Below are 26231 nucleotides of genomic sequence, written 5' to 3' on the forward strand. Positions count from 1 at the left end.
GGCCATTTCACATGCAAAATATTTTTGGCCTGAAGGAGAATTTGAAAAAAAAAAAGTTTCTTTCCCCAACATCAATTACTTATAGAAATAATTTCTCCACCAGGACAAAGGGAGGAAACTGTTCCCATTCCACCCAGAAATGATCCTTCCACCAGTTTGAACCCAGAACTTCCCCCACAGACAAAACAAACTCTCTCTTCTCCCTTTCTCCCTCCCTCCCTCCTTCATTCCCTTCCTTCCTTCTTTTTAAAACCTCTACCACCTTCAATCCCCACCCAGAAACTACATTGCCTGACCTTGCGCTTTCTAGGTATCGGAAGATCTGTTGAAGGCTCCGCTCCATTGACCAGAGTATATATTCCTGGGTCCAGCCCACAGGGAGTTCTGAAACACTGGATGCAACAGTGTATGTCAATGTAATTGAAGTTTCATTAAAGTACCAGTAAGGAAAACAATAAGAGAGATTTAACTTAGAAAGGAGAAAGCTATCACAGTGAAGGAAGTAAAACAGAGTCCAGGTACTTTACGTCTAACTTTCACAGAATTTATCAGTAGAATAGGCTGAAGACAGGCTTTACTCACCATGTCAGGTTAGCTTCAGTGCAACCCATCCTGAGGTTTTCTTCCCACTGTGGATCTGGGAGAAGAGGTGAAGAATCTGTCAGCCTCATGACTATTGATGATCATGATCATTTTGTCCAACCCCCTCTTTTTGCAAATAAGGAAACAAAGATGAAGTTATGCCCAAGATCATAAAGCTAATTAGTGGTAGATCTCAGACTTAACCCATCTCAAGATTTTTCAAAAAGCCATACTATGCTGCCTTCATCATACAGTAGATGTAAGCTATATACTTTGGGAAGAATAGGAATAATCATAGTAATAAGCAGTGAGAGTAGGGGAAACAGAGGTCATGATACATATCTTTTTCTCCAAAGGAGTCTATCCAGTATCTATGGTAGGGGGGAAAAGATAGGGAAACTTCCCTCACCAAACTCTTGGTAGTTACCCTTTGTCCATTCTAAATCTCACCAAGTTTCCTTCCCAATACCTTGGGCTTTGCACAAAAGGAGCTGAGGAAAGGAAGTATAAGCAAAGGAACCATGGAAAGAATTATGGAGCCGTATACATACATATCTTTAGACATGAAGATGCCAGAAAGAAGAGGCACACTTCTTCCATTTACATCCTCTTTTTCAACCTCCCTCCACCTGCTATTTAAGGCTAGAGTCATAAGGCTGACCCACAATTGGTCTGTTATTAACCTTGAGCTGAAGAGTAAAGGATAGGATCTCTCTGACCTGTTAATTTCTGGATCTTTTTCAATCTATGCTGCTTTGAAGTCTAGAGAAGCACAAAAAGAAAAAAGAAAATCAGATTATGTTCTAGGTTAGAGACTTTATTGACAGCACTTCTCACCTTTTAGATATCAGATAATGATACATCTCATGTATCAGATATTGATACAGTTGGCATCCATAACCACATGTAAATGCCGTAACAATCATATAAATATCAGGGAATATAGAGGACAGTGATTAACTTCCTGAGAGAGAAGGGAAGAGAATTATTCAAGAAGTTGCATTTGTACTGGAGTTTAAAGAATCAGCACAAGACTTTTAGGTGAAGAAAGAGTATTTCAGGCAAGTGGGAACATCACCGAGATCAGCATGTCATGATTGTCAGGTGCACTTTTGCTAAGTAGTGGGAGATGCTAGGCTGACAAGGTAGATGGAAGCCAGGTTATGCCTAATGGTAGAATTTTAATTTTATTCTGTAGTTGGAAAACTTCTGGGATTTTTTTCAAAGTGCTCCAGGTCATTTTAAAGGCAGTAATGACATTTGTTACAATTTCAAATAAAACAATTTTTTTTTTTTGAGATGGAGTCTCACTCTGTCGCCCAGGCTGGAGTGCAGTGGAGCCATCTCGGCTCACTGCAACCTCTGCCTCCTGGGTTCAAGCGATTCTCCTTCCTCAGCCTCCTGAGTAGCTAAGCCACCATGCCCGACTAATTCTTGTATTTTTAGTAGAGACGGGGTTTTGCCACGTTGGCCAGGCTGGTCTCAAACCCCTGACCTGAGGTGATCCGCCCACCTCGGCCTCCCAAAGTGCTAGGATTACAGGTGTGAGCCACTGCACCCAGCCCAGCATCCTTTTAAATGCCAAATTAAGTTCCTCGAAAAAGAGTAAGGGAAATCCTTACAGGCCAAAATTAAGGAGAAAACTGAAAAACATGAGTAGAAAATCATCTGATACTTCAACGCCCCATATCATTTGTAGTGTCAGTCAGAAGGGATTTGGGTTAACAACAAGGTAGGAGCAAAAGACAAGGCCCATGTGAAGTGTGTATTTGGAATGGAGACCCTGAGAAAAAGCCAGAATTCTCAAAAGTGCTACATGTTTAGCGGAAAAGTGGATAGGAAAAAATCTGCCCACCACAAGAAAATTTGTACTCTAGGTGGGAAAAAACAAAAAACACCTTCTCTGAGAATTTTAACCATGAGTCTATCCTCATACTGGCTTGGAGTTCTAATTTATACCCACTGTGTAGCCAGGAACCCTCAAATTGAAAATAAAAGTGGAGTGAACCTGAGCTGGTAATGCTTTAGGGCAAAAGATGAAAGTATGTAAATCTCCTTGGAAATTAAAAAGGAGTAGAAGTGGTCAGATGCAGTGGCTCATGCCTGTAATCCCAGCGCTTTGGGAGGCTAGGCAGGAGGATCACTTGTGCTCAGGAGTTTGAGACCAGCCTGGACAACATAGTGAGACCCTGTCTCTACAAAAAATAAAAAATAATTTTAAAAAATTAGCTGGGGCGGCCAGGCACAGTGGCTCATGCCTATAATCCCAGCACTTTGGGAGGCCGAGGCAGATGGATCACTTGGGGTTGGGAGTTTGAGACCAGCCTGGCCAATATGGTGAAACACCGTCTCTACTAAAAATACAAAAAATTAGCCAGGCATGGTGGCGTGCACCTGTAATCCCAGCTACTTGGGAGGCTGAGGCAGGAGAATTACTTCAACTTGGAAGGTGGAGGTTGCAGTGAGCTGAGATCACACCACTGAACTCCAGCCTGGGTGACAGAGCAAGACTCAGTCTCAAAAAAAAAAAAAAAAAATTAGCTGGGTGTGGTGGTGTGTGCCTGTGTTCCCAGATACTTGGGTGGCTGAGGTAGGAGGATCTCTTGAGCCTGGGAGGTCAAGGCTGCAGTGAGATGTGATCCTTCCACTGCACTCTCCAGCCTGGGTGATACAGTAAGACCCTGTCTCAAAAAAAAAAAAAAAAAAAAAAAAGAAGTAGAAGAGGAAGAAGAAAACAGTTTGAATAACTACACATTAATGAATATGAAAACTCTGATAAAATAGTTAAATTCCTAGAAAAAATATAAGATACCAAAACTGGCCAAAAAGAAATAGATCATTTGAGTAGACAGTAAGTATGAAAGCAGTTGAAATGATAATCAGACATTCTACGTCAGACATAATAAAATAATTCACCAAGGTTTCTGAATACCAGAACAACTTACAAATATCAGGAGCATTTCTCTACTACAGTAAAAACTATAAAAATATAATTTAATAAAAGATATTCTTCACAATAGCAATAAAAATTATAAAAGTATCAAGGTATTAAGTAAACCAAGAATACAGAAGACTTCCATGTAGAAAACTGTAAAATTCTAATAAAAAACATAGAAGATGATCTGAATAAATGGAGAGATAGTCCAAGTTCTTGGTTGGAATAACTTGAAATCACAAAGATGTCAGTACTCCCCCAATTTTTTTTTTTTTTTTTTTGAGACAGAATCTCACTCTGTCGTCCAGGCTGGAGTGCAGTGGCGCGATCTCAGCTCACTGCAACCTCCATCTCCCAGGTTCAAGCGATTCTCCTGCTTCAGCCACCTGAGTAGCTGGGACTACATGTGCGCACCACCAGGCCCAGCTAATTTTTATATTTTTAGTAGAGATGGGGTTTCACCATGCCAAGCTGGTCTCGAACTCAAACTCCTGACCTCGTGATCCACCCGCCTCGGCCTCCCAAAGTGCTAGGATTACAGGCGTGAGCCACCGCACCCAGCCAAATTAAATGACATATATATATAAAATTATATATATGTGTGTGTGTGTCTGTATATAGACACATATATATATTTATTTATTTACTTTTTTTTTTTTTGAGACAAGGTCTCGTCCTATTGCCTAGGCTGGAGTGCAGTGGCATGATCATGGCTCACAACAGCCTCAACATCCTGGGCTCAAGTAATTCTCAGCCTCCCAAGTAGCTGGGACTACAGGTGCATGACCCCACACCTGGCTAATTTTTTTTTATTTTTTGTAGAGACGAGGTCTCATTATGTTGCCCAGGCTTAAATTATATTTTAATGCATTCCCAATTCATATTTCATTTGGAATGTTTCAAGAACTTGTTAAATGCTCTAAAATTAATATGACAAAATAAAGGCCTACTGATAGCTAAATCAACCTTAAAAAGAAGAGCAAAGGAGGGACTTGCTGTACCAAACACTAAGATACATTACAAAGCTGTAGGAAATAAAAACAGGAACACATAGACCAATGGAACAGATAGAGAGCTCAGAGACAAGCTTATGTATACATGGCCATTTATTATAATAAAGGGAGTCCCATAAATCAATGGGAAAATGATTGTTTAGCAAATGGTGATGGAAATCGGGCAAAGTGACTCACGCCTGTAATCCCAGCACTTTGGGAGGCCAAGGCCGGCAGATTGCTTGAGCTCAGGAGTTTGAGACCAGCCTGGGCTATGTGACGAAACCCCATCTCTACAAAAAAATACAAAAAGCTAGCTGGGCGTGGTGGCACATGCCTGTGGTCCCAGCTAATCAGGAGGCTGAGGTAGGAAGATCACTTGAGCCCGGGAGGTGGTTGCTTTGAGCTGAGATCACACCATTGCACTCCAACTTGAGTGAAAGAGCGAAACCCTGTCTCAAAAAAAAAATGGTTATGGGAAAACTGGCTCACTATAGAGAAAAATAAAATTGTATCACTTCCTAATACCACATATAGAGGTGGACTCCAAGTATATTAAAAACTAAAATGTGAAATGTAAGACTGGAACATAGAAAAAAAGGTAGGAGAAAATCTTTGTGGCCTAGAGCAGAGAACTCCTTAAGGAAAACTTCAGAAAAATAAACCATAGGCATAATTGCTAAAAAAGAAGATTTTAAATGTTTCCGCCACACACAAAAAAGAGATAAGTGAGATGATGGATATGTTAATTCACTTGATTTAATCAATCCACAGTGTAAACATGCAACAAACCATCACATTATACACCATAAATATATACATTGGTATGTCTCAAATTAGTTTTTTGTTTTGAGACAGAGTTTCCTTCTGTCACCCAGGCTGGAGTGCAGTAGCTCAAAGTTCATGGCAACCTCTGCCTCCCAAGCTCAAGCAATTCACACACCTCAGCCTCCTGGGGAAGCTGGGATTACAGGCATGCACCACCATGCCCCGCTCATTTTTGTATTTTTCGTAGGGACAGGGTTTCATCATATTGGCCAGGCTGGTCTCAAACTCCTGACCTCAAGTGATCCTCCCTTCTCGGTCTCCTGAAGTGCATGAGCCACTGTGCCAGGCTCCTCAGAAATTTTTTAATCCAGTAGAAGACCTTCCCACATGCAAATGGAACCTCAAAATGACAAATCTACCACTCACTCCTAACCTTGGGTAACTGCAAAGAAAGTTGCCTTCACACTGAGAATTCCAGGGGTCTGGGATGAAATCCCTGAGAAGTCATAACCACAGACTAACTTTTGTATATTTGGCAGCTCAAGTTCACATTATCTGGGTTGTCCCAAAAAACCTTCAAGCCATGAATTTAAAGTGGTCCTGGACTGATTGATGGTGCCAGAGTCAAAAGTAAATGAAATACTCTTTATGGAGGCTGGGCGCGGTGGCTCACACCTGTTAATCCCAGCACTTTGGGAGGCCGAGGCAGGCGGATCACGAGGTCAGGAGATCGAGACCATCCTGGCTAACACAGTGAAACCCCGTCCCTACTAAAAATACAAAAAATGAGCTGGGTGTGGAGGCGGACGCCTGTAGTCCCAGCTACTCAGGAGGCTGAGGCAGGAGAATGGTGTGAACCTGGGAGGCTGAGCTTGCAGTGAGCCGAGATCTTGCCACTGCACTCCAGCCTGGGTGACAGAGCGAGACTCCATCTCAAAAAAAAAAAAAAAAAAAAAAACTCTTTGAGGAAAATCTTCATCCTAGGCTTCAAAATCCTCACAAATATCGTATTTTATTAAATTTAAGATGCTATTGATTATAAAATGTACCATCAATTTATATGTAGTAGAATGAAAAAATAGTCAATTAAATTATTAAATACCATCAATTGTAAGACATACTCCAATTTCAGAAGTGTTAACTATTGAAAAATAAGGACAAGTGCAGAAACAAACCTGCAAAGATGTCAGGTATTGGAATTTTCGGAGGTAGATTAGAAAACACCTATGCATATTATATTTAAAGAAATAAAATGCCAGGCATGGTGGCTCACGCCTGTAATCCCAGCACTTTGGGAGGCTGAGGTGGGCGGATGATGAGGTCAAGAGATTGAGACCATCCTGGCCAACATGGTGAAACCCCATCTCTACTAAAAATACGAAAATTAGCCAGGCATGGTGGTGCGTGCCTGTAGTCCCAGCTACTCGGGAGGCTGAGGCAGGAGAATTGCTTGAACTCGGGAGGTGGAGGTTGCAGTGAGCTGAGATCACGCCACTGCCCTCCAGCCTGGGCAACCAAGTGAGACTCCATCTCAAAAAAAAAGAAAAAAGAAAAAAGAAAGGAAAAAGAAAAAAAATAAATAAAATACAAGTATAAATTTGTAAGAAACAGAAACCCATAAAAAGTGATCTAGCAGATTTGAAAACAGAATCAAATCTTACTTCCAGAAATTAATAAGAATGCAAAGTACTGAAATGGATGGGCTTACTAGCATTGATAAAACATTTCTGAATAAAGAATGGATAAGCACATGTATTTAAATCTGAGGAGTAACCACTAAAAGAATAGAAACAGAGTTCATAACTTCCAAGCTAGTAGAAGGGGAAAAAATGGAAAGAAAAAAAGCACCAGTTTGGGATTTCAATTTATAGTAATGGTTTGAACCCTCCAAATGAAAACAACAAGAAAAGTTGGACAAAATATGTTTTAAAATATCCATTTAAAGTCATTAGAGACCTATCAAGGGATCAAAAACTAGAAGAGCCAAGATCCTAGAGAAAAAGGAAGTGGAGGGAAATAAGCCCAGCTAAACTGAAATTTCACAGTTTTATGGGAATAGATGAACAAAAAAATGAGTTGAGAACCCCTAATATCCCCGGCTTTCAGCTGGAATCCCCGAAGGGCTATACCTAGGAGTAAGAATAAACCTGAAATAAACCAGGCTCAAAAATGGAAGCTCAGCCTCTGATAAATTTAATCCTTTATTGGATTGAGATGATCCCTCATCTAAATGACTGCCAGAAGCAAAAATATCGCTACTCTCTGGAGGAAAGTAACTTTATCCAGAACCTTGAATTTTCTCTTCAAAATTATATATAAAATCTCTGGTATTAAATAAAAAATTGCCATGCTTACTAGAAGACAAGACTGACTGACTGAAGACTAAGAGATAAACATGGGGAATAAAAACGAATCCAAGGCAATCCAGATATTGGTGTAATAAAACATGGATTTTAAAATATATGCCCTTTATATATACAAGAAATTAGATGATGAGATGGAGAATTTTGGCCAAGAACTAAAAACTGAAAAAAAATAAAAAAAATCTAATGGAAATTCTAGAACAGGAAAAATAAAGAACTCAGTAAGGGGTACAGATTAGACACAACTGAAGAAATGTCTGAAGAAAATATCCATAATGAAGCATGGAAAGAAAATAGATAAAAGAGCCAATAGGTATATGGGACACAGTAATAGGAGTCCCAGAAGGAAAGGGGAGACAGGAGTCCCAGACACAAAGGCAAGCAGAAACAATATTTGAAAGCTAACAGTGCAGGGAGTATATGGTAACTGTCTGTACTTTCTGCTCAATTTTGCTGTGAACCTAAAAACTGCTTTAAAATACAGTCTATTAAAAAAAAAAAAGGGCTTTCCAAAACTGAGAAAGCCTAAGGTGCAAGCCTTAGATGCAAGAAGTGTTATGAAGCAGCATGAAGACAAAGAAAACCTAAACTTGGCCGGGCGCAGTGGCTCACGCCTGTAATCCCAGCACTTTGGGAGGCCGAGGCGGGCGGATCACGAGGTCAGGAGATCGAGACCATCCTGGCTAACACGGTGAAACCCCGTCTCTACTAAAAAAAATACAAAAAATTAGCCGGGCGTGATGGCGGGCGCCTGTAGTCCCAGCTACTCGGGAGGCTGAGGCAGGAGAATGGCGTGAACCCGGGAGGCGGAGCTTGCAGTGAGCCGAGATCGCGCCACTGCACTCCAGCCTGGGCGACAGAGCGAGACTCCGTCTCAAAAAGAAAAAAAAAAAAAAAAAAGAAAACCTAAACTTAAGTACACTACAGAATGCTGAATACCAACACAATGAATTTTTTTTTTTTTTTTTGAGATGGAGTCTTGTCCAGCTCGTCACCATGCTGGAGTGCAGTGGCGCGATCTCGGCTCACTGCAACCTCCGCCTCCCCAATTCAAGCACTTCTTCTGCCTCAGCTTCCCAAGTAGCTAGGACTACAGGCACATGCCACCATGCCCAGCTAATTTTTGTATTTTTGGTAGAGACGGTGTTTCACCATGTTGGCCAGGATGGTCTCGATCTCTTGACCTCATGATCCGCTCGCCTCAGCTTCCCAAAGTGCTGGGATTACAGGCGTGAGCCACCGCACCCAGCCCTAACACAATGGGTCTTAACTGGCAAAAATAAAAGATGCATTATATTCAAAGGAGGAATAAGATGAATAGTTGATATCTTTTAGAAATATTGGAAGCCAGAAAACAATAGAATAACATCTTTTAATGTGCTAAAAGAGAATAAGTGCCTACCTAGATTTTTTTTTTCCTTTTAGAGACCAGATCTCTAAAAGGAAACTGCACCGCACTGCAGTGCGGTGACACAATCATAGCTCACTGTAACCTCAAACTCTTGGGCTCAAGCAATCATCCTGTCTCAGCCTCCTGAGTAGCTAGGACTACAGGTGCACACCACCACACCCAGCCAGTTTTTTTTGGTTTTTGGAGAGATGGGATCTTACTGTGTTTCCCATGCTGGTCTCAAACTGCTGGCCTCAAGTGATCCTCCTGTCTTGGCCTCTCAAAGTGCTGGGATTACAGGCATGAACCATAGGACATGGCTCTTAGACTTTTATACTTAGTGAAACTACCCTTCAAAATTTAAGGCAAAATAGAGAAATTTTCAGTCAAAGAAAAGCAAACTATTCATAGTATGCCTAATTGGTCTGCCTAGGACTTTCAAAACAATGTTGAATAGAAGTAGTGAAAACAGGATTTATTCCAAGAATGCAAAGATTTTTCAACATAAGAAAATAAATCACTGTAATATACCACATTAATAACATAAAAAAGAAAAACTCACATGATCATATAAATTGATGCAGAAAAAAGCATTTGACATAATCCTACAATAATTTATAATAAAAACACTCAACCAAACAGGAATAGAAGGAGACTTCCTTAGCATGATAAAGCGCATTGCAATGGGCTCAATGTTTATGTCCCCCCCAAAATTCATATGTTGAAATCCTTACCCTCAATGTAATGTATTAGTAGATGAGGCCTTTGGGAAGTGATTAGGTCATGAGGGGTTTCCCTCTTGGATGGGATTAGTGTCCTTACAAAAAATTCTCCAGAGGACTGGGCACGGTGGCTCACACCTGTAATCCCAGCACTTTGGGAAGCTGAGGTGGGTGGATCACTTAAGGCCAGGAGTTTGAGACCAGCCTGGTCAACATGGCGAAACCCTGTCCCTACTAAAAATACAAAAATTAGCCGGGCATGATGGCACATGCCTGTAATCCCAGCTACTCAAATAGCTGAGGCACAAGAATTGCTTGAACCCAGAAGGAGTAGGTTCCAGTGAGCTGAGATCATGCCACTGCACTCCAGACTTGGCAACAGAGCGAGACTCTGTCTCAAAAAAAAAAAAAAAACTCCAGAGATATCTCTCAGTCTTTCCACCATATAAAAACACAGTAAGAAGTTGCCAGTCTGCAACCTAGAAGTACCTCACCAGAATCTGACCACGCTGGCACCCCAATCCTGGACTTCCCAGCCTCCAGAGCTGTGAGAAAAAAGTTTCTGTTGTTTATAAGCCACCCAGTTAATGATATTTTGTTACAGAAACCTGAATGGACTAAGATAGAAATTGGTACCAAGAAGTGAGGGTGCTGTTGCCACAAACACCAAAAAATGCATAATGAGAAGAGGGTGGTGGAAGAGTTTTGAGGTGCATGCTAGAAAAAGCCTACATTGCCATAAATGAACTATTAAGGGTGATGCTGCTGAGGGCTCAGAAAGAAAAGAGGAGAATTGTAGAGAAAGCTTCCATCTTCTTAGAGAATATCTAAGTAATCACGAACACAATGTTTGTAGAAATATGCACAGTAAAGGCCATTCTGACGAGGTCTCAGAGAGAAATAAGGAACATATTATTAGAAACAGAGAAATGGTGATCCTTGTAAAGTGGCAAAGAACTTAACAGAATTATGTTCATGTTCTAGTGTTCTATGGAAAGTAGAACTTGTGAGTCATGAAACAGGGTATTTAGCTAATGAGATTTCTTTTCTTTTCTTTTCTTTTTTTTTTTTTTTTTTTTTTTTTTTTTTTTTGAGACAGAGTTTTTTTCTTGTTGCCCCGGCTGGAGTGCGGTGGTGTGATCTCAGCTCACTGCAACCTCCGCCTCCCGGGTTCAAGCAATTCTCCTGCCTCAGCCTCCCGAGTAGCTGGGATTACAGGCACCTGCCACCACACCTGGCTAATTTTTGTATTTTTAGTAGAGACAGGGTTTCACCACGTTGGCCAGGCTGGTCTCGAACTCCTGACCTCAGGTGATCTGCCTGCCTCAGCCTCCCAAAGTGCTGGGATTACAGGCACGAGCCACCATGCCTGGCCAGCTAATGAGATTTCTAAGTAAAGTTTTGAAGAAGTGCCTTGGTTCTCCTGACTGTTTGTGGTAAAATGAGAGAAGAATTGACTTGAAGATGGAATTATAAGGAATTAGAATTTAAGGATATGAAAAGTTTTCAGCCTATCCCTATTGCAAAAAATGAGAAAGTGTATTCAAAGAGAACACTAAAGGTGTGACCAAGTGACCCTTTGATAAGGAGATCAGTATATGTGTGAAACATGGACTTAATCAGCCACCACAGCAGGAAAACTGCCAGGTTGAACTGAAGGAGCAGGAGATGGGAGGGAATGAGAGAAGGCTGTTGGTCTTCTTGAATTTTACAATTTGGGACCATAGAGCTCTTCAGCCACAAACATACACTATTCTGGAAGACAAGGAAAGAATAACCTGGAAGGTGATTCAAAGATCATCGGGGCTGCCACCTCAGTTTCAAAAAGAGGGACCATTGCCTCACTTTCAACAGGTTAGACAACCTCTACCCAAAGCTGTGTGGGCAGGGCCACCTGGCAAAGTCCTGGGGGTGCAACTCTTGCCAAGTAGAGCCACTGGAGCAGGTCCTTCACTCCGGTGGGTCTAGAAGTCAGGAACATTGCCCCAGTGATGCCTCATCTGTTTAAAATTGTACAGAAGTTCTAACCAGAGCAATTAGGCAAGGAAAAGAAAAGCCATGCAAATTAGAAAGGAACAAGTAAAACTGTGTTCACAGATGACATATCTTACATACAGAATATCAGAAAGAAACCAGAAGAAACCTATTAGAGCTAATAAAAGCAACTCCATTTTTAGCATCCAAAATAATAAAATACTCAGGAATAAATTTAATTAAGGACATGCAAGATTGTACACTGAGAAGTTCAAAGCATTGTTGAAAAACTAAAGAAGACCTAAATAAATGGAAAGAACATCCCTTGTTCATGGATTGGAATATTTAATATTATTAAAATGGCAATATTCCCCAAAGCAATCTACAGATTCAGTATAATCCCTATCAAAATCCCAATAGCCTTTTTTACAGAAATGAAAAAGCTGGTCCTAAAATTCATATGGAATTACAAAGGTCCCCGAATAGCCAAAACAATCTTGAAAAAGAACAAAGTTGGAGGCCTCATACTTCCTGATTTTAAAACTTACGAAGCTGTAGTAATCAAAACAGTGTGGTACTGGCATAAGGATAAACATATAGATCTATGAAATCAAACTGAGTCTAGAAATAAATCCATACATCTACAAATCAATTGATTTTCTATAATGGTAACAAGACCATTCGATAGGAAAATAATAATCTCTTCAACAAATGGTGCTGGGACAACTAGATAGCCACATGCAAAAGAATGAAGTTGGACTCTTAATTCACACCATCTAATTCAAAAAATTAATTCAAAATGATGCAAAGACCTAAATGTAAGAGCTGTAAAACTATAAAACTCTCAGAAGAAAACATAGGATTGTGATGGTTAATTTCACGTCAGCTTGGCTAAGCTATGTGCCCAGCTGTTTGTTCAAAAGCTAGTCTAGGGCTGGGCGCAGTGGCTCACGCCTGTAATCCCAGCACTTTGGGAGGCCAAGGCGGGCAGATCAAGAGGTCAAGAGATCAAAACCATCCTGGCCAACATGGTGAAACCTCGTCTCTACTAAAAATACAAAAATTAGCTGGGCATGGTGGTGCACGCCTGTAGTCCCAGCTACTCGGGAGGCTGAGGAAGGAGAATTGCTTGAATCCAGGAGGCGGAGGTTGCAGTGAGCTGAGATGGCACCTCTGCACTCCAGAGGGAGACTCCATCTAACAACAACAACAAAAAAGCTAGTCTAGATGTTGCTTGTTGCTGTGAAAGTAGTTTTCAGATGTGCTTAACATTTAGAATTAGTACACCTTAAAGCTGATTAATGTCCATAATGTGGGTGGGCATCACCCAATCAGTTGAAGGCCTTGAGAGCAGAGACTGAGGTTTCCTGAAGAGGAACGTATTCTACCTCAAGACTGCAATGGAAAATCCTTGCCTGAGTTTCTAGCCTGGCCTATGCTGACTTTGGACTCAAGACTACAACATCAACTCTTGAGTTTCTGGTCTGCCCTATGGATTTCTGATTTGTAAGCCCTGACAATTTTGTGAGCCGATTTCTTAAAATCTCTCTCTCCCTGTCTCTTTTTCATATATGTGTGTTTGTTATAATAAAGAATAATCTGGTTTTGTCCCAGGTGCCTAGCATAAAACATCAGAAGCCTTTAGAATTTTGTGTTAGGGGTGTCTCTCATATAACGAGGTGAAAAAGAGAAATTACTTCTCCTATGTTAGGAGGCAGGGATAACCTTGATTCTAAAATCTAATAAGGACAATATTAGAAAGAAAAATCATAAGCCAATCTCTTTCATGAACACAGATGCAAAAGTCCTAAACAAAATATCAGCAAAGTGAATCCAATAATATATGAAAAGCATCCGCCAGGCACAGTGGCTCACACCTGTAATCCCAGCACTTTGGGAGGCCAAGGCAGGTGGATCACTTGAGGTCAGGAGTTCGAGACCAGCCTGTCCAACTTGATGAAACCCTGTCTCTACTAAAAATACAAAAACTTAGCCGAGTATGGTGGCAGGTGCCTTAGTCCCAGCTAGTAGAAAGGCTGAGGCAGGAGAATCACTTGAACCCAGCAGGCGGAGGTTGCAGTGAGCTGAGATCATACCACTGCACTCCAACCTGGGTGACAGAGTAAGACTCCATCTCAAAAAAAAAAAAAAAAAAAAAAGAAAAAGAAAAGAAAATAAAGAAAAGCATCATGAACATATTAGATTTATTCCAAGAATTCACAGTTGTTTTATTTTCAAAACTCAGTGTAATTCAGCACATTAATAGGATAAACAAGAAAACCATATAACCATCTCACATAGAGACATGAAAATCACTTGATAAAATTTATCACCCAGCCAGGCGCAGTGACTCATGCTTGTAATCTCAGCACTTTGGGATATCAAGGCCGGCAGATCACCTGAGGAAAGGAGTTTCAGCACAGCCTAACCAAAATGGTGAAATCCCATCTCTACTAAAAATACAAAAATTAACCAGGCGTGGTGGCACTTGCCTGTAATCCCAGCTACTCAGGAGACTGAGGCACAAGAATCGCTTGAACCCGGGAGGCGGAGGTTGCAGTGAGCAGAGATTGCACCACTGCACTCCAGCCCGGGCAACAGAGTGAGACTCTGTCTCAAAAAAAAAAAAAAAAAAAAAAAAATTTAACACCCATTCATACTGAAACTATTTGCAGACTGGAAATAAAAGGGAACTTCCTTAATTTGATAGAGTATTTTGTAAATACACTCTATCAAACATTACACATAAATGATGTGTAATGTTTATATAGCAAACATTACACATAAATGATGAATTATTGCAAACTATCCTCTACATTAAAAAAAAAAAGAATCCCCACTATACCATCTCTATTGAACATTGTAGAGGAAGTCCTAATCAATGGAATAATACAAGAAAAAGAAAAGGTATAAGAATCAGAAAGAAAGAAAGAAAATTATCATTTGCAGACAGTATAGTTGTGTAGAATATCCAAAACATCTATAGATAAATAATTAGAATTGATAAGCAAATTTAGCAAAGTCTCTAGGTAGAAAGTCAATATATAAAAATCTTTTGTTTTCAAGTATCAGGATCATTTAGAAAATGACATTTAAGGCTGGGTATGGTTGCTCATGCCTGTAATCCCAGCACCTTGGGAGGCCAAGGTGAGAGGATTGCTTGAGGCCAGGAATTGAAGACCAGCCTGGGCAATATAGTGAGACCCCATCTCCACAAAAGAAATTTTATTTATTTTTATTTTTTGAGGCGGAGTCTTGCTCTGTCACCCAGGTTGGAGTGCAGTGGTGTGATCTTAGCTCACTGCAACCTCCGCCTCCCAGGCTCAAGTGATTCTCCTACCTCAGCCTCCCAAGTAGCTGAGACTACAGGCATGCCATCATGCCAGACTAATTTTTTGTATTTTTAGTAGAGATGGGGTTTCACCATGTTGGCCAGGCTGGTCTTGAACTCCTGACCTCAGGTGATCCCACCTGGCTAAGTCTCCCAAAGTGCTGGGATTACAGGTGTGAGCCACCACGCCTGGCCTCCACAGAAGAAATTTTAAAAATTAGCCAGGTATGGTGACACATTCCTGTAGTCCTAACTACTCAAGAGGCCGAGGTGGTAGGATCACTTGAGCCCAAAAGTTCAAGGCTGCAGTGACTATGATTGTGCCACTGCACTTCAGCCTGGACAACACAAAGAGATCCTATCTCTTAAAAAAAAAAGTAAATAAATAAAAGAAAATGACATTTAAAATACCACACCAAACCAGACATTATGTGCCTCTTGATGATTATCATCACCTATGAAATATCTTCTTCCCCTCCTCAAAAAATATGAATTCTGATAAGTCTTAGATCCAACTTCCCCATTTACAAAACATACAGGAGATAAGGGAACATGTTAAATGACAATACGGACATTTAATCAGCAAAATGTTAACTGCAAAATCTAAAGGACAAATAACCCATTTCTTTTTTTTTTTTTTTGAGACAGAGTCTCACTCTGTTGCTTAGGCTGGAGTGCAGTGGCATGATCTCAGCTCATGCAACCTCCACCTCCTGGGTTCAAGCAATTCTCCTGCCTCAGCCTCCCCAGTAGCTGGGATTACAGGCGCGTGCCACCACACCTGGCAAATTTTTTGTATTTTTAGTAGAGATGGGGGTTTCACCATGTTGGCCAGGCTGGTCTTGAACTCCTGACCTCAAGTGATCCAAGCACCTCAGCCTCCCAAAGTGCTGGGATTACATGCTTGAGCCACTGCACCGGGCCCCATTTCTTCAATACATAAATGGACAGAATAAAAGAAAGAAATGAAGACGGAGAATTTACAGATTAGAAGACACTTAAGAGACTCACAAATCCATTTCAATCTGTGATCTTGAATCAAACAGACTATAAATAATAATTTATATCACTTAGGAGACAATTGGGATTTTTTTTTTTTTTTTGAAACAGGGCCTGGCTCCGTCACCCAAGCTGGAGTGCTGTGGAGTAAACTTGGCTCAATGCAACCTCTTCCCCCGAGGCTCAAGTGATCCTCCCACCTCAGCCTGCTGAGTAGCTGGGACCACAGGCGCACACCACCACACCCAGCTAATTTTTATATTGTTAGTAGAGACAGGGTTTCACCATGTTGCCCAGGCTGATCTCCAACTCCTGAGCTCAAGCAATCCTCCTGCCTCAGACTCCCAAAGTGCTGGGGTTACAGACTTGAGTCACGGCACCCAGGCGATAATTGGAGTTTGAATGCTGAAGGGTATTTGATGGTATTAAGAAACTACTGTTAAGTCCGGGCGCGGTGGCTCACACCTGTAATCCCAGCACTTTGGGAGGCCGAGGTGGGCAGATCACAAGGTCAGGAGATCCAGACCACGGTGAAACCCCGTCTCTACTAAAAATACAAAAAATTAGCCAGGCACAGTGGCAGGCGCCTGTAGTCCCAGCTACTCGGGAGGCTGAGGCAGGAGAACGGCGTGAACCCAGGAGGTGGAGCTTGCAGTGAGCTGAGACTGTGCCACTACACTCCAGCCTGGGCGACAGAGCAAGACTCTATCTCAAAAAAAAAAAAAAAAAAGAAATTACTGTTAAATTTTTTGGCATGATAATGGTATTGTGTTTAACTATTTTTAAAGAGTTCTTATGTTTTAGATATACATACTAAAATATTTACAAATGAAATTATATTATCTGGGATTTACTTCAAAATAATAAGGTAAGAGAGTTGAAGCTGGGTGATGGATCCATGAAGATTCATGACACACTTCTATGTATTTTCAATTTGTTTAAAATGTTCTTAATAAAAATGAAAAAGTATTACTATAGCTTCAAAAAACCCCTCTATATTGAAAACTATTATTGAGATAAATTAAGAAAGTCTAAATAAACGAGACATGAACACACTCATGGATCAGAAGGCTTATTATTTTGGGGATGTCAGTTATCTCCAATTAAACTATAAATCCAATACATTCTCAATCTAAAACCCTGCATGTTTTGTGTGACAATTAACAGGATGATTCACAGATTTATATGGAAATGTCAATGACCTAGAATAGTTAAGACAACTTCAAAGGTCAAAGTTGGGACCAGGCCTGGTGGCTCACACCTGTAATCCCAGCACCTTGGGAGGCCAAGGTGAGCAGATCATCTGAGGTCAAGAGTTCAAGACAAGCCTGGCCAACATGGTGAAACCTTATCTCTACTAAAAAATACAAAAATTAGCTGGGCATGGTGGTGTGCACCTGTAATCCCAGCTACTCGGGAGGCTGAGGCAGGAGAATCACTTGAACCTGGGAGGCGGAAGTTGCAGTGAGCTGAGATCACCTCACTGCCCTCTAGCCTGGGTGACAGAGTGAGACTGTCTCAAAAAAAAAAAAAAAAGATCAAAGTTGGAAGACTTACATTACCAAATTTTAAGTCACTACAAAGCTACATTATTGAAAATAGCAAGATATCAGTGTGAGGATAGGCAGACCAATGTAACAAAACAGAGAGTCCCGAAATAGACCCATATGTATACATTTACCTGATTTATGACAGGGTCACCAATAAAATTCAATGAGAATAGGATGGTCTTTTCAATAAATGGTGCTGGAGGAAAGGACAGGGATTACAGTGAAGTGGTGAGAAAGAGTCGTGACAGTGTAGGGTCAGATTTTAAATTCTGATATTTTGTTCATCATGGATTTTTTTGCATTAATTTTTATTTTTAAATAATATTGCATTAGGCCAGGCATGGTGGCTTATGCCTGTAATCCTACACTTTGGGAGGCCAAGGCAGGCAAATTACTTGAACTGAGGAGTTCGAGACCAGACTGGGCAACATGGCAAAACCTCATCTCCACAAAAAACACAAAAATTAGCCAGGTGTGGTGAAGCATGTCACTGGTCCCAGCTACTTGGGAGGTTGAGGTGGGAGTATCACTTGAGCCCAAGAGGTCGAGGCTGCAGTGAGCTGTAATCACACCACTGCACTTCAGCCTGGGCAACAGAATAAAATCTTGTCTCAATAAGAAAAAGAATAAGAACGTTTCATTAAATATCTCGATTATTAAGTTTTTTGGTGTTCCTTACATTTTGTGTTCAAGGTGAGTACCTCACTCATTTTTATCCTAGTTCCTGCCCTACTGGAAGAATCAGATATCTATATGGGGAGGAGGGGAGTGTTGACCCCTACCTCACACCACACACAAAAAGTAATTTGAGATGGATCATAGAGCTAAATGTGAAAAAAAAAAAATAAGGGTTCTAGAAGAAATATAGAAGGGTATCTTCATGGCCTAGTGGTTAGCAAAGGTTTCTTGCACTGGGGATAGGGGTAGGGAGGGGAACACTAATCTTAAGAACATAACTTCATAAATTGGATTTCATTAAAATTTAGAACTTTTGGTCATTAAGACACAATTGTAAATGAAAAAGTGAGTCACAGAGTGGTAGAATTTATTTTAAATACCTTTATCTGGCAAAGGACTCATGTCCATAGTATTCAAAGAATTCCTACAAATCAGTTAAGTAAAAGAAACCCAATTATTAAAAATATGCAAAAGACTTGAACAGCCAGTTCACAAAAGAGAATTTCCAAATGGCCAATAAACATGAGAAGTTGCACATCATCATTAGTCATTAGGGAAATGCACATTAAAACCACAATGCAATACCACACAGACTCACCAGAGTGACTAAAATGAAAAAGATGAACTGGGTGCAATGGCTCACACCTGTAATCTCAGCACTTTGGGAGACCGAGGGGGGCAGATCACCCAACGTCAGGAGTTCAAGACCAGCCTGGCCAACATGGTGAAACCCCACCTAAAAAAGCAGCCAGGCATGGTGGCGCACACCTGTGGTCCCAGCTACTCAGGAGGCTGAGGCAGGAGAATCACTTGATCTCAGGAGGCAGAGGTTGCGTGAACCAAGATAGCACCACTGCATTTCAGGCTGGTAGACAGAGCAAGACTCCGTCTCAAAAAAAAAAAAAAAGAAAAAGAAAAAGATGGACAATGCCAAGTGTTGGCAAGAAGGTGGAGCAACTAGAATTCTCAGACGCTATTCTTGGTATAATCACTTTAGAAAACTGGTGTCATCTACTAAAATTAAACATATATACCACATGACCAAGCAATTCCTCTCCTATTGGAGATAAGAAACCCACCAACAATGCATTATGTGTAATTAAAATCCTGAAACCTTCTTCTTTATCATATAGATATAACTTTTTTAACCACAAAAAATAAACAGGCCAGGTGTGGTGGCTCACACCTGTAATCCCAGCACTTTGGGAGGCCAAGGCGGGCAGATCACCTGAGGTCAGGAGTTCGAAACCTGTCTGGCCAACATGGCAAAACTCCATCTCTACTAAAACTACAAAAATTAACTGGGCATGGTGGTGCATGCCTGTAGTCCCAGCTACTTGGGAGGCTGAGACAGGAGAATCACTTGAACCTGGGAGATGGAGGTTGCAGTGAGCCGAGATCGAGCTATTGCACTCCAGCCTGTGCAACAGAGTAAGATTCCATCTCAAAAAAAAAAAAAAAAAAAATTGACTTTTTGAAATGCAATGTGCAAGAATTCCAAATATAAGATCACAGAGCCTTTTTTTGGCTATTTTTAATGCCACAATAGGTAGTTAAATTTCATTCTACATTTCAATATATGCTGGGTCCCCAAATTAACAAGCATGATATGGTATAATGTCACTTTAAAATTTGTTGTTGTCGGCCGGATGAAGTGGCTTAGGCCTATAATCCCACTGCTTTGGGAGGCTGAGGTGGGCGGATCACCTGAGGTCAGGAGTTCAAGACCAGCCTGACCAACCAGCCTGGCCAACATGGTGAAACCTCGTCCCTACTAAAAATACAAAAGTTAGCCAGGCATGGTGGCATGCATCTGTAATCCCAGCTACTTGGTAGGCTGAGCCAAGAGAATCGCTTGAATCTGGGAGGCAGAGGCTGCAGGCAGCCAAGATTGCACCACTGTACTCCAGCCTGGGTGACAGAGCAAGACTCCGTCTCAGAAAAAAAAAAAAAAAAATTGTTGTCAACAACATGAATCTCAAACACATTATGCTTAGCAAAAGAAGTCAGACACACAAGAATATATGCTGTATGATTCTACTTTTTGCAAGGTTCAAGAACAGGCAAAACTAGTCCATGACAATAGAAATCAGAATAGAAGTTGTGTCTGAGCAGAGAGGAGGGCAGAGACTAGAAAATAACATGAGGGAACTATTCAGGGTTATGGCTATGCCATATCTTTATTAGGGTTTTAGTTACATGGGTATATAAATTTATCAAAACTCATCACCCTATACAATTAATATCTGTGCATTTTATGGTATTCAATTATACCTTAATAAAAATGTATTTGTTAACAAAAAAGCTTTTTATTACATAAATATGTAGAAAGAAATTGTATTTGTTGATTTATGAAGCAGAGTGACTTCCTGAGTAATTTACACTGTATTTTTATTGCGGCATCTTTCTGAGAAAGGAAGTAGATTCATGTTTTCCCATACCAAAGAAGGTAGCCAGGCCTTTGTTCATAGGGTCTTGGAACTCCTAATGCACAGCAGGGACTTAGTTTTTCAGGACTGAAAAAAATTGTCAGGAACCTAAAAAACAACCATCAATAAGTCTAGATCTGCGAAAATTTTAAGCTGAAACATGCCAGAGGGTTGAGACAGGAGGGAAGCTGGCTCCTTGAAATGGAAACAATGCTGAAGCTGCAGGTGCACTGGGTAGGAGAACCTTGGGTAGGGGGTCCCGGAGCCCTTCTGGTGTTAAGAGCCCAGGTGCAGCAGCTTAGGGACCTTAGCAAAGACCCCTGAGGCTGGTAGAGAGGGGTTGAGACACACTTTTTGCCTTCAGATGGCTAAGAAGAAAAGAAGAGCTATCCCTGTGGCTTAAGGGCCTGACTCACTTCTACTCTGGATAAACTGCAGAAACTGTGGAGTTCTTATACAACACAAAGGTTGGGGAGGAAAAATGATACTGGACTATTTTTTTTTTTTTTTTTTTTTTTTGCCAACCTAGTTAAAGGGAAGCTTAAGCCAGATTATATTTGATATAGACAAAAAAAAAAGCCCTTGCCATTTCTCATACCCAATTGATGTGAAAATTCTCATACCTAATATAAAATCAATTAAATGTCATGCATCACTTGTTACAGAAGAAAAAGTAGACATTTGTCTTTTACTCTTAAACATGATGTTAAAATAACTTCGCAATTATAAAAAGATATTGTTTTAAAATAAAATTTATCTAAAATAACTTATGAAAAACGGACAAAATGCTTTTTAAGTTCCTAAGGAGGTTGACAAAATTATGAGGATGAAAGAAGTTTGAGAGTCAAAAAAGGTTTGGAAATGCTGCTGCAGGCAATAGAGTACACAGAAATTTTGTGTGCTTAGTTACTTTTAGCAGAGTGACACAATTAGCTTTGGGGGGTTTGTGTGTGTTATGTTTGTTTGTTTGTTTGTTTTGAGACAGCATCTTGCTCTGTCATCCACGCTGGAGTGCAGTGCAGTGGGACGATCTTGGCTGACTGCAACCTCCGCCTCCCAGGTTCAAGCCACTGAGCCTGGGAGCCTCTGGAGTAGCTGGGACTCCCTAGTAGCTGGGACTACAGGTGCATGCCACCATACCCAGCTAATTTTTGTATTTTCAGTAGAGACAGGGTGGTCTCGAACTCCTGACCTCAGGTGATCCGCCTGCCTCAGCCTCCCAAAGTTCTGGGATTACAGGCATGAGCCACCACTCCCAGACTGTATGTTGTCTTTTTGTTTTGTGGAGGCAAGGTCTGTGCTCCAGGCTGGAAAAGTAGGAGACCCCAGTTATATAAGACTGTAAATAGTTCAAGAGATGAAGTTTTAGTTAAGACAATCTAGATCTAGATTGCTGAATTTGAGAGATGTTTCTGAGAAAAAAATGGAAAGGACCTTGTGACCCCCATATAACTATAGCCATATCTGTCTTCAAGATCTAGGTCTAGGCTGGCGCTATCCTATAGAATTTTCTATGATGATGGAATATCATCTATATCAAATATTCTATATCTGTCAAATATATCAAATATTCTATATCTGTCCTATCCAATATGAGAGCCTCTAGTTACATGTGAGCACTTGAAATGTAGCTATTTCAATAGAGGAACTAAATTTTATTTATTTTTATTTTTATTTTTTTGAGACAGTCTCACTCTGTCACCCAGGCTGGAGTACAGTGGTACGATCTCGGCTCACTGCAACTTCCGCCTCCCAGGTTCAAGCGATTCTCCTGCCTCAGCCTCCTGAGTAGCTGGGACTACAGATACCCGCCACCACGCCCAGCTAATTTTTGTATTTTTAGTAGAGATGGGGTTTCAGCATGTTTGCCAGGCTGGTCTCGAACTCCTGACCTCAAGTGATCCACCTGCCTTGGCCTCCCAAAGTGCCAGGATTACAGGCATGAGCCACCACGCCCAGCCAGAAACAGAATTTTAAATTTTATTTAATTTTAATTAACTTAAGGTCGGGTGTGGTGGCTCATGCCTGTAGTCCCAGCACTTTGGAAGGCTGAGGTGTGTGGATTGCTTGAGCCCAGGAGTTTGAGACCAGCTGGGCACCATGGCGATACCCTCTCTCTACCAAAAAAAATTAAAAAATTAGCTAGGCATGGTGGCATGGGCCTGTAGTCTCAGCTAATTGGGAGGCTGTGGTAGGAGAATCACTCGAGCTCAGGAGGTTGCGGTTGCAGTGAGCCATGTGTTGCACTCCAGCCTGGGTGACAGAGGGAGAACCTGTCTCAAAAATAAAAAATTTAAATGGTCACATATGATTAGCAGATACCATATTGAACATCACAGGTCTCAGCCATTAATTTGAGCTGCTTGATGAATATCTCCACAGAAATTTTACAAGCACTTCCAACACAATGGTTCATATTCTGCCTCCCACCACATTCACAACTTTTCATGTGTAATGTTGCCTATGTCGTTTAAAACACCATCATCTTGTGAGTCATTCAGGGTTAAAACTGAGAAGTCGTTCGTTCATTTCACAAACAACTACGGAGCACTTACTATATGCCAGCCAGTATACTAGGCACTGGAAATACCATGATGAATGCAGTCCTCATAGAAAATGATGATAATGTTTATAATTAACTCTTTGCATCAGGAAAAATAGACTCAGTCCCTTCTCCCTCCTTTGCAAGGGAATCTTGCAACACCTTCCACATCCAAACATTCACCCCAATACCTCCTCCACTTTCACATCCCTGATAGCAGATATTTTTTTCTCTTCCACTTACTGCTGTATCAATAGTGCACAGAGGAGTGGAAATGGGGGTAGGAGTAGGTGATAAATACTTGGGGAATTAATTTATGTTCTCTTTTCCTTTTTTTTTTTGAGACAGAGTCTCGCTCTGTCACCCAGGCTGGAGTGCAATGGCGTGGTCTCAGCTCACTGCAACCTCTGCCTCCCGGGTTCAAGTGTTTCCCCTGCTTCAGCCTCCCCGGTAGCTAAGACTACAGGTGCATGCCACCACGCCTGGCTAATTTAGCATTTTTAGTAGAGACGGGGTTCCACCACGTTGGCCAGGCTGGTCTCGAACTCCTGACCTCAAGTGATCTGCCCACCTCTGCTTCCCAAAGTGCTGGGATTACAGGCGAGAGCCACCACGCCCGGCTACGTTCTCTTTTTCACCGTGCCGCTCTGATATTTTTGTTTCCTCCCTTCTTCCCACTAAACCATGAAAATGGCCTAGCTATGCCAGAGAACTACCATATAAGCTTACTGGAGGTATTCAAAACCTCACTCTTACTGTGTGGCCCTCATTCCAAGGGCAGCAGCAGCATCTGGGAGCTTGCTAGAATTGTAGAAACTCAGTCCCTACCCCAGACTTACTACATCAGAATCTGCTTTTTAACAAGATCCCCCAGGTGATTCATATGCATGTTAAAGTTTAAGAAGTGCTCCTCAAAGCACAGATCTAAGCACATTTTTATCTGGCTTTAAAATCTTTGATGTCTTTCAAACTGCACAGAGTTGTATTTATACCAAGTATTCAGCCTGGCGTTCAAAGCTCTACAGTGTGACCTCTGTTAACTTGTCAACCTTTTCTCTCTCTGAGTCCCTACAGTCCTATGCTCCATCCAGATTGGTGACATCTCTCCTCAAACACATCCAATACGCTTCCCTCTCCCACGTCTTTTTTCCAATGTATTCCCTCTTTTTTAAAAGGTTTCCACTGCCTTCCTCTATTCACTCCAACCACCTTCAAAATCCCACTCTTCCTCTGAAGCACACTCAAACCTGAGCTCTCCCAGGTGGCATTTTATAGAGCCCCCTAGTTCAAAATACTGTCTACCTCCCATGTCAGCAACATTTATACCTCTATTAACTCTTAATCACATTCTCTTTCCAGTTATGTGTATATCCATCTCCCCCACTTCACCTCGAGCTCCCAGAGAATGGCGATAGTCTCTAGGTCTGTTGAAATGAATTGAAGGAAAAAGGATTTATAGTGACCTATAGGAAGACTATCCATGGGCACTGTCTCAACTCCCCTCTCCCTGCATCCAGTTCCTCCCATGGCCCAAAGTATGGCAGTTTCTATGGCCTCAGGAGCGGGACCAGTTAGTTTCAAGGGAGGGCTACATCACATACCTCTGAGTTTATCTTGGCTGCCACCTGCTTCCGGCTCCGATTCCTGGAAAACAGTGTCCAAAGCCCCCATATAAAATAAACAAACAATAATAGAAGGCTGATATCTGATGGCAGTGGGACGTCCATCCCCCAAATTGGTGCCATTTCTCAACCCCATGCTCTTCTCAGCCAGCGTTTTCTGCCTCAAGGCTGTGACTTCATATGACATCACAATGGGCATCCTAAGGTAAATCTGACAGCATCCAGCCAATGTGCATGCTACTTAGCTCTCTTCTCTGAGCCATACCCAAAGTACCATCTGCTGCCCCTTCCTGCAGCTGTCCACAGGCTCCACTCTGACAGCCAAAGCTCAGGGAAGAACTCCTTTATGACTCTTCTAGGACTGGGCTAGACAGCTTGTCATTAAGTAGGGAGTATGTAGGCAAGGTTTTAAAGAAGCAGGCCTCCCAAGTGGCCTGTTCTGCCCTACAAGCATTTTCTCTGGAGCCAGTCACTCCCTGGAAGTCCGGATATGGTGTTAAATGCCCCAAACCACAAACTAGAATACAAAGTCAAGTAATTTTTATTTTTTTGAGATGGAATCTCACTCTGTCTCCAGGCTGGAGTGCAGTGGCACAATCTCAGCTCACTGCAACCTCCGCCTCACAGGTTCAAGCAATTCTCTGCCTCAGCCTCCCAAGTTGCTGGGATTACAGGCACGCGACACCACGCCCAGCTAATTTTTGTATTTTTAGTAGAGACGGGGTTTCACCATGTTTGCCAGGCTAGTCTCGATCTCTTGACCTCGTGATCCACCCGCCTCGGCCTCCCAAAGTGCTGGGATTACAGGCGTGAGCCACCGCACCCGGCCAAGGTCAAGTAAATTTAAGAAAGCTAGGATATTTTAAGTAGGTACTCTCAGAAAATTTGAGATAAACGGTTTCCTAAGTCTAAGGCTTGACACATTTTCTAGCTGCTACTGCATTGAGATGGAAAAGAGATGTCAGAGAGGGAAATTAAATTACCTTAGAGGATCACTCTACCCCAGAATCTACAGTCTCATTTTCCAAGTCTAGAACATTTATTCCGTCATGTCATCCAGACTTGACTGGATTCTCTAGGGCTAATTCACTATAAACAAAAAATGTACAAGGAATCAATTCATGCTATAAGAAAGATTAATAAAACTGGCCAAGGCATTCTTTTTTCTTATAGGAAAGTTAATCTGGAAAAGCAACTCAATGAACTATTGAACAGCAGGTAATGTCTTAGAGGACAGATGAGGTATCTACCTCACAGAATTTTCAGCCTACAGGGGCAGCCTAAGCAATGTTCTAGAAAAGCCCATCAAGAAGAAAGTAGTTAAATAAATGTGCTATACCCATATTATGAATAC

General features: G+C 41.4%; 1 protein-coding gene across 1 annotated transcript in view; it reads right to left on the bottom strand.

Moving 5' to 3' along the window:
* The window catches only part of SPATA31H1 (SPATA31 subfamily H member 1), a 41065-nt gene extending 15859 nt beyond the window's left edge, over nucleotides 1–25206 (bottom strand). Inside the window, exons 1-4 of the mRNA XM_009442197.5 lie at nucleotides 24857–25206; nucleotides 1302–1344; nucleotides 583–637; nucleotides 297–392 (exon numbers count right to left, since the gene is read on the bottom strand). Of these exons, the coding sequence (XP_009440472.3) occupies nucleotides 297–392; nucleotides 583–637; nucleotides 1302–1344; nucleotides 24857–25000 (338 nt within the window). The 5' untranslated portion in view covers nucleotides 25001–25206. The remainder of the gene's footprint in view (nucleotides 1–296; nucleotides 393–582; nucleotides 638–1301; nucleotides 1345–24856) is intronic.
* Between the last annotated feature and the right edge of the window lie 1025 nt (nucleotides 25207–26231).

Source organism: Pan troglodytes, chromosome 12, assembly GCF_028858775.2.
Source record: "Pan troglodytes isolate AG18354 chromosome 12, NHGRI_mPanTro3-v2.0_pri, whole genome shotgun sequence".
Classification (NCBI taxonomy): Eukaryota; Metazoa; Chordata; class Mammalia; order Primates; family Hominidae; genus Pan; species Pan troglodytes.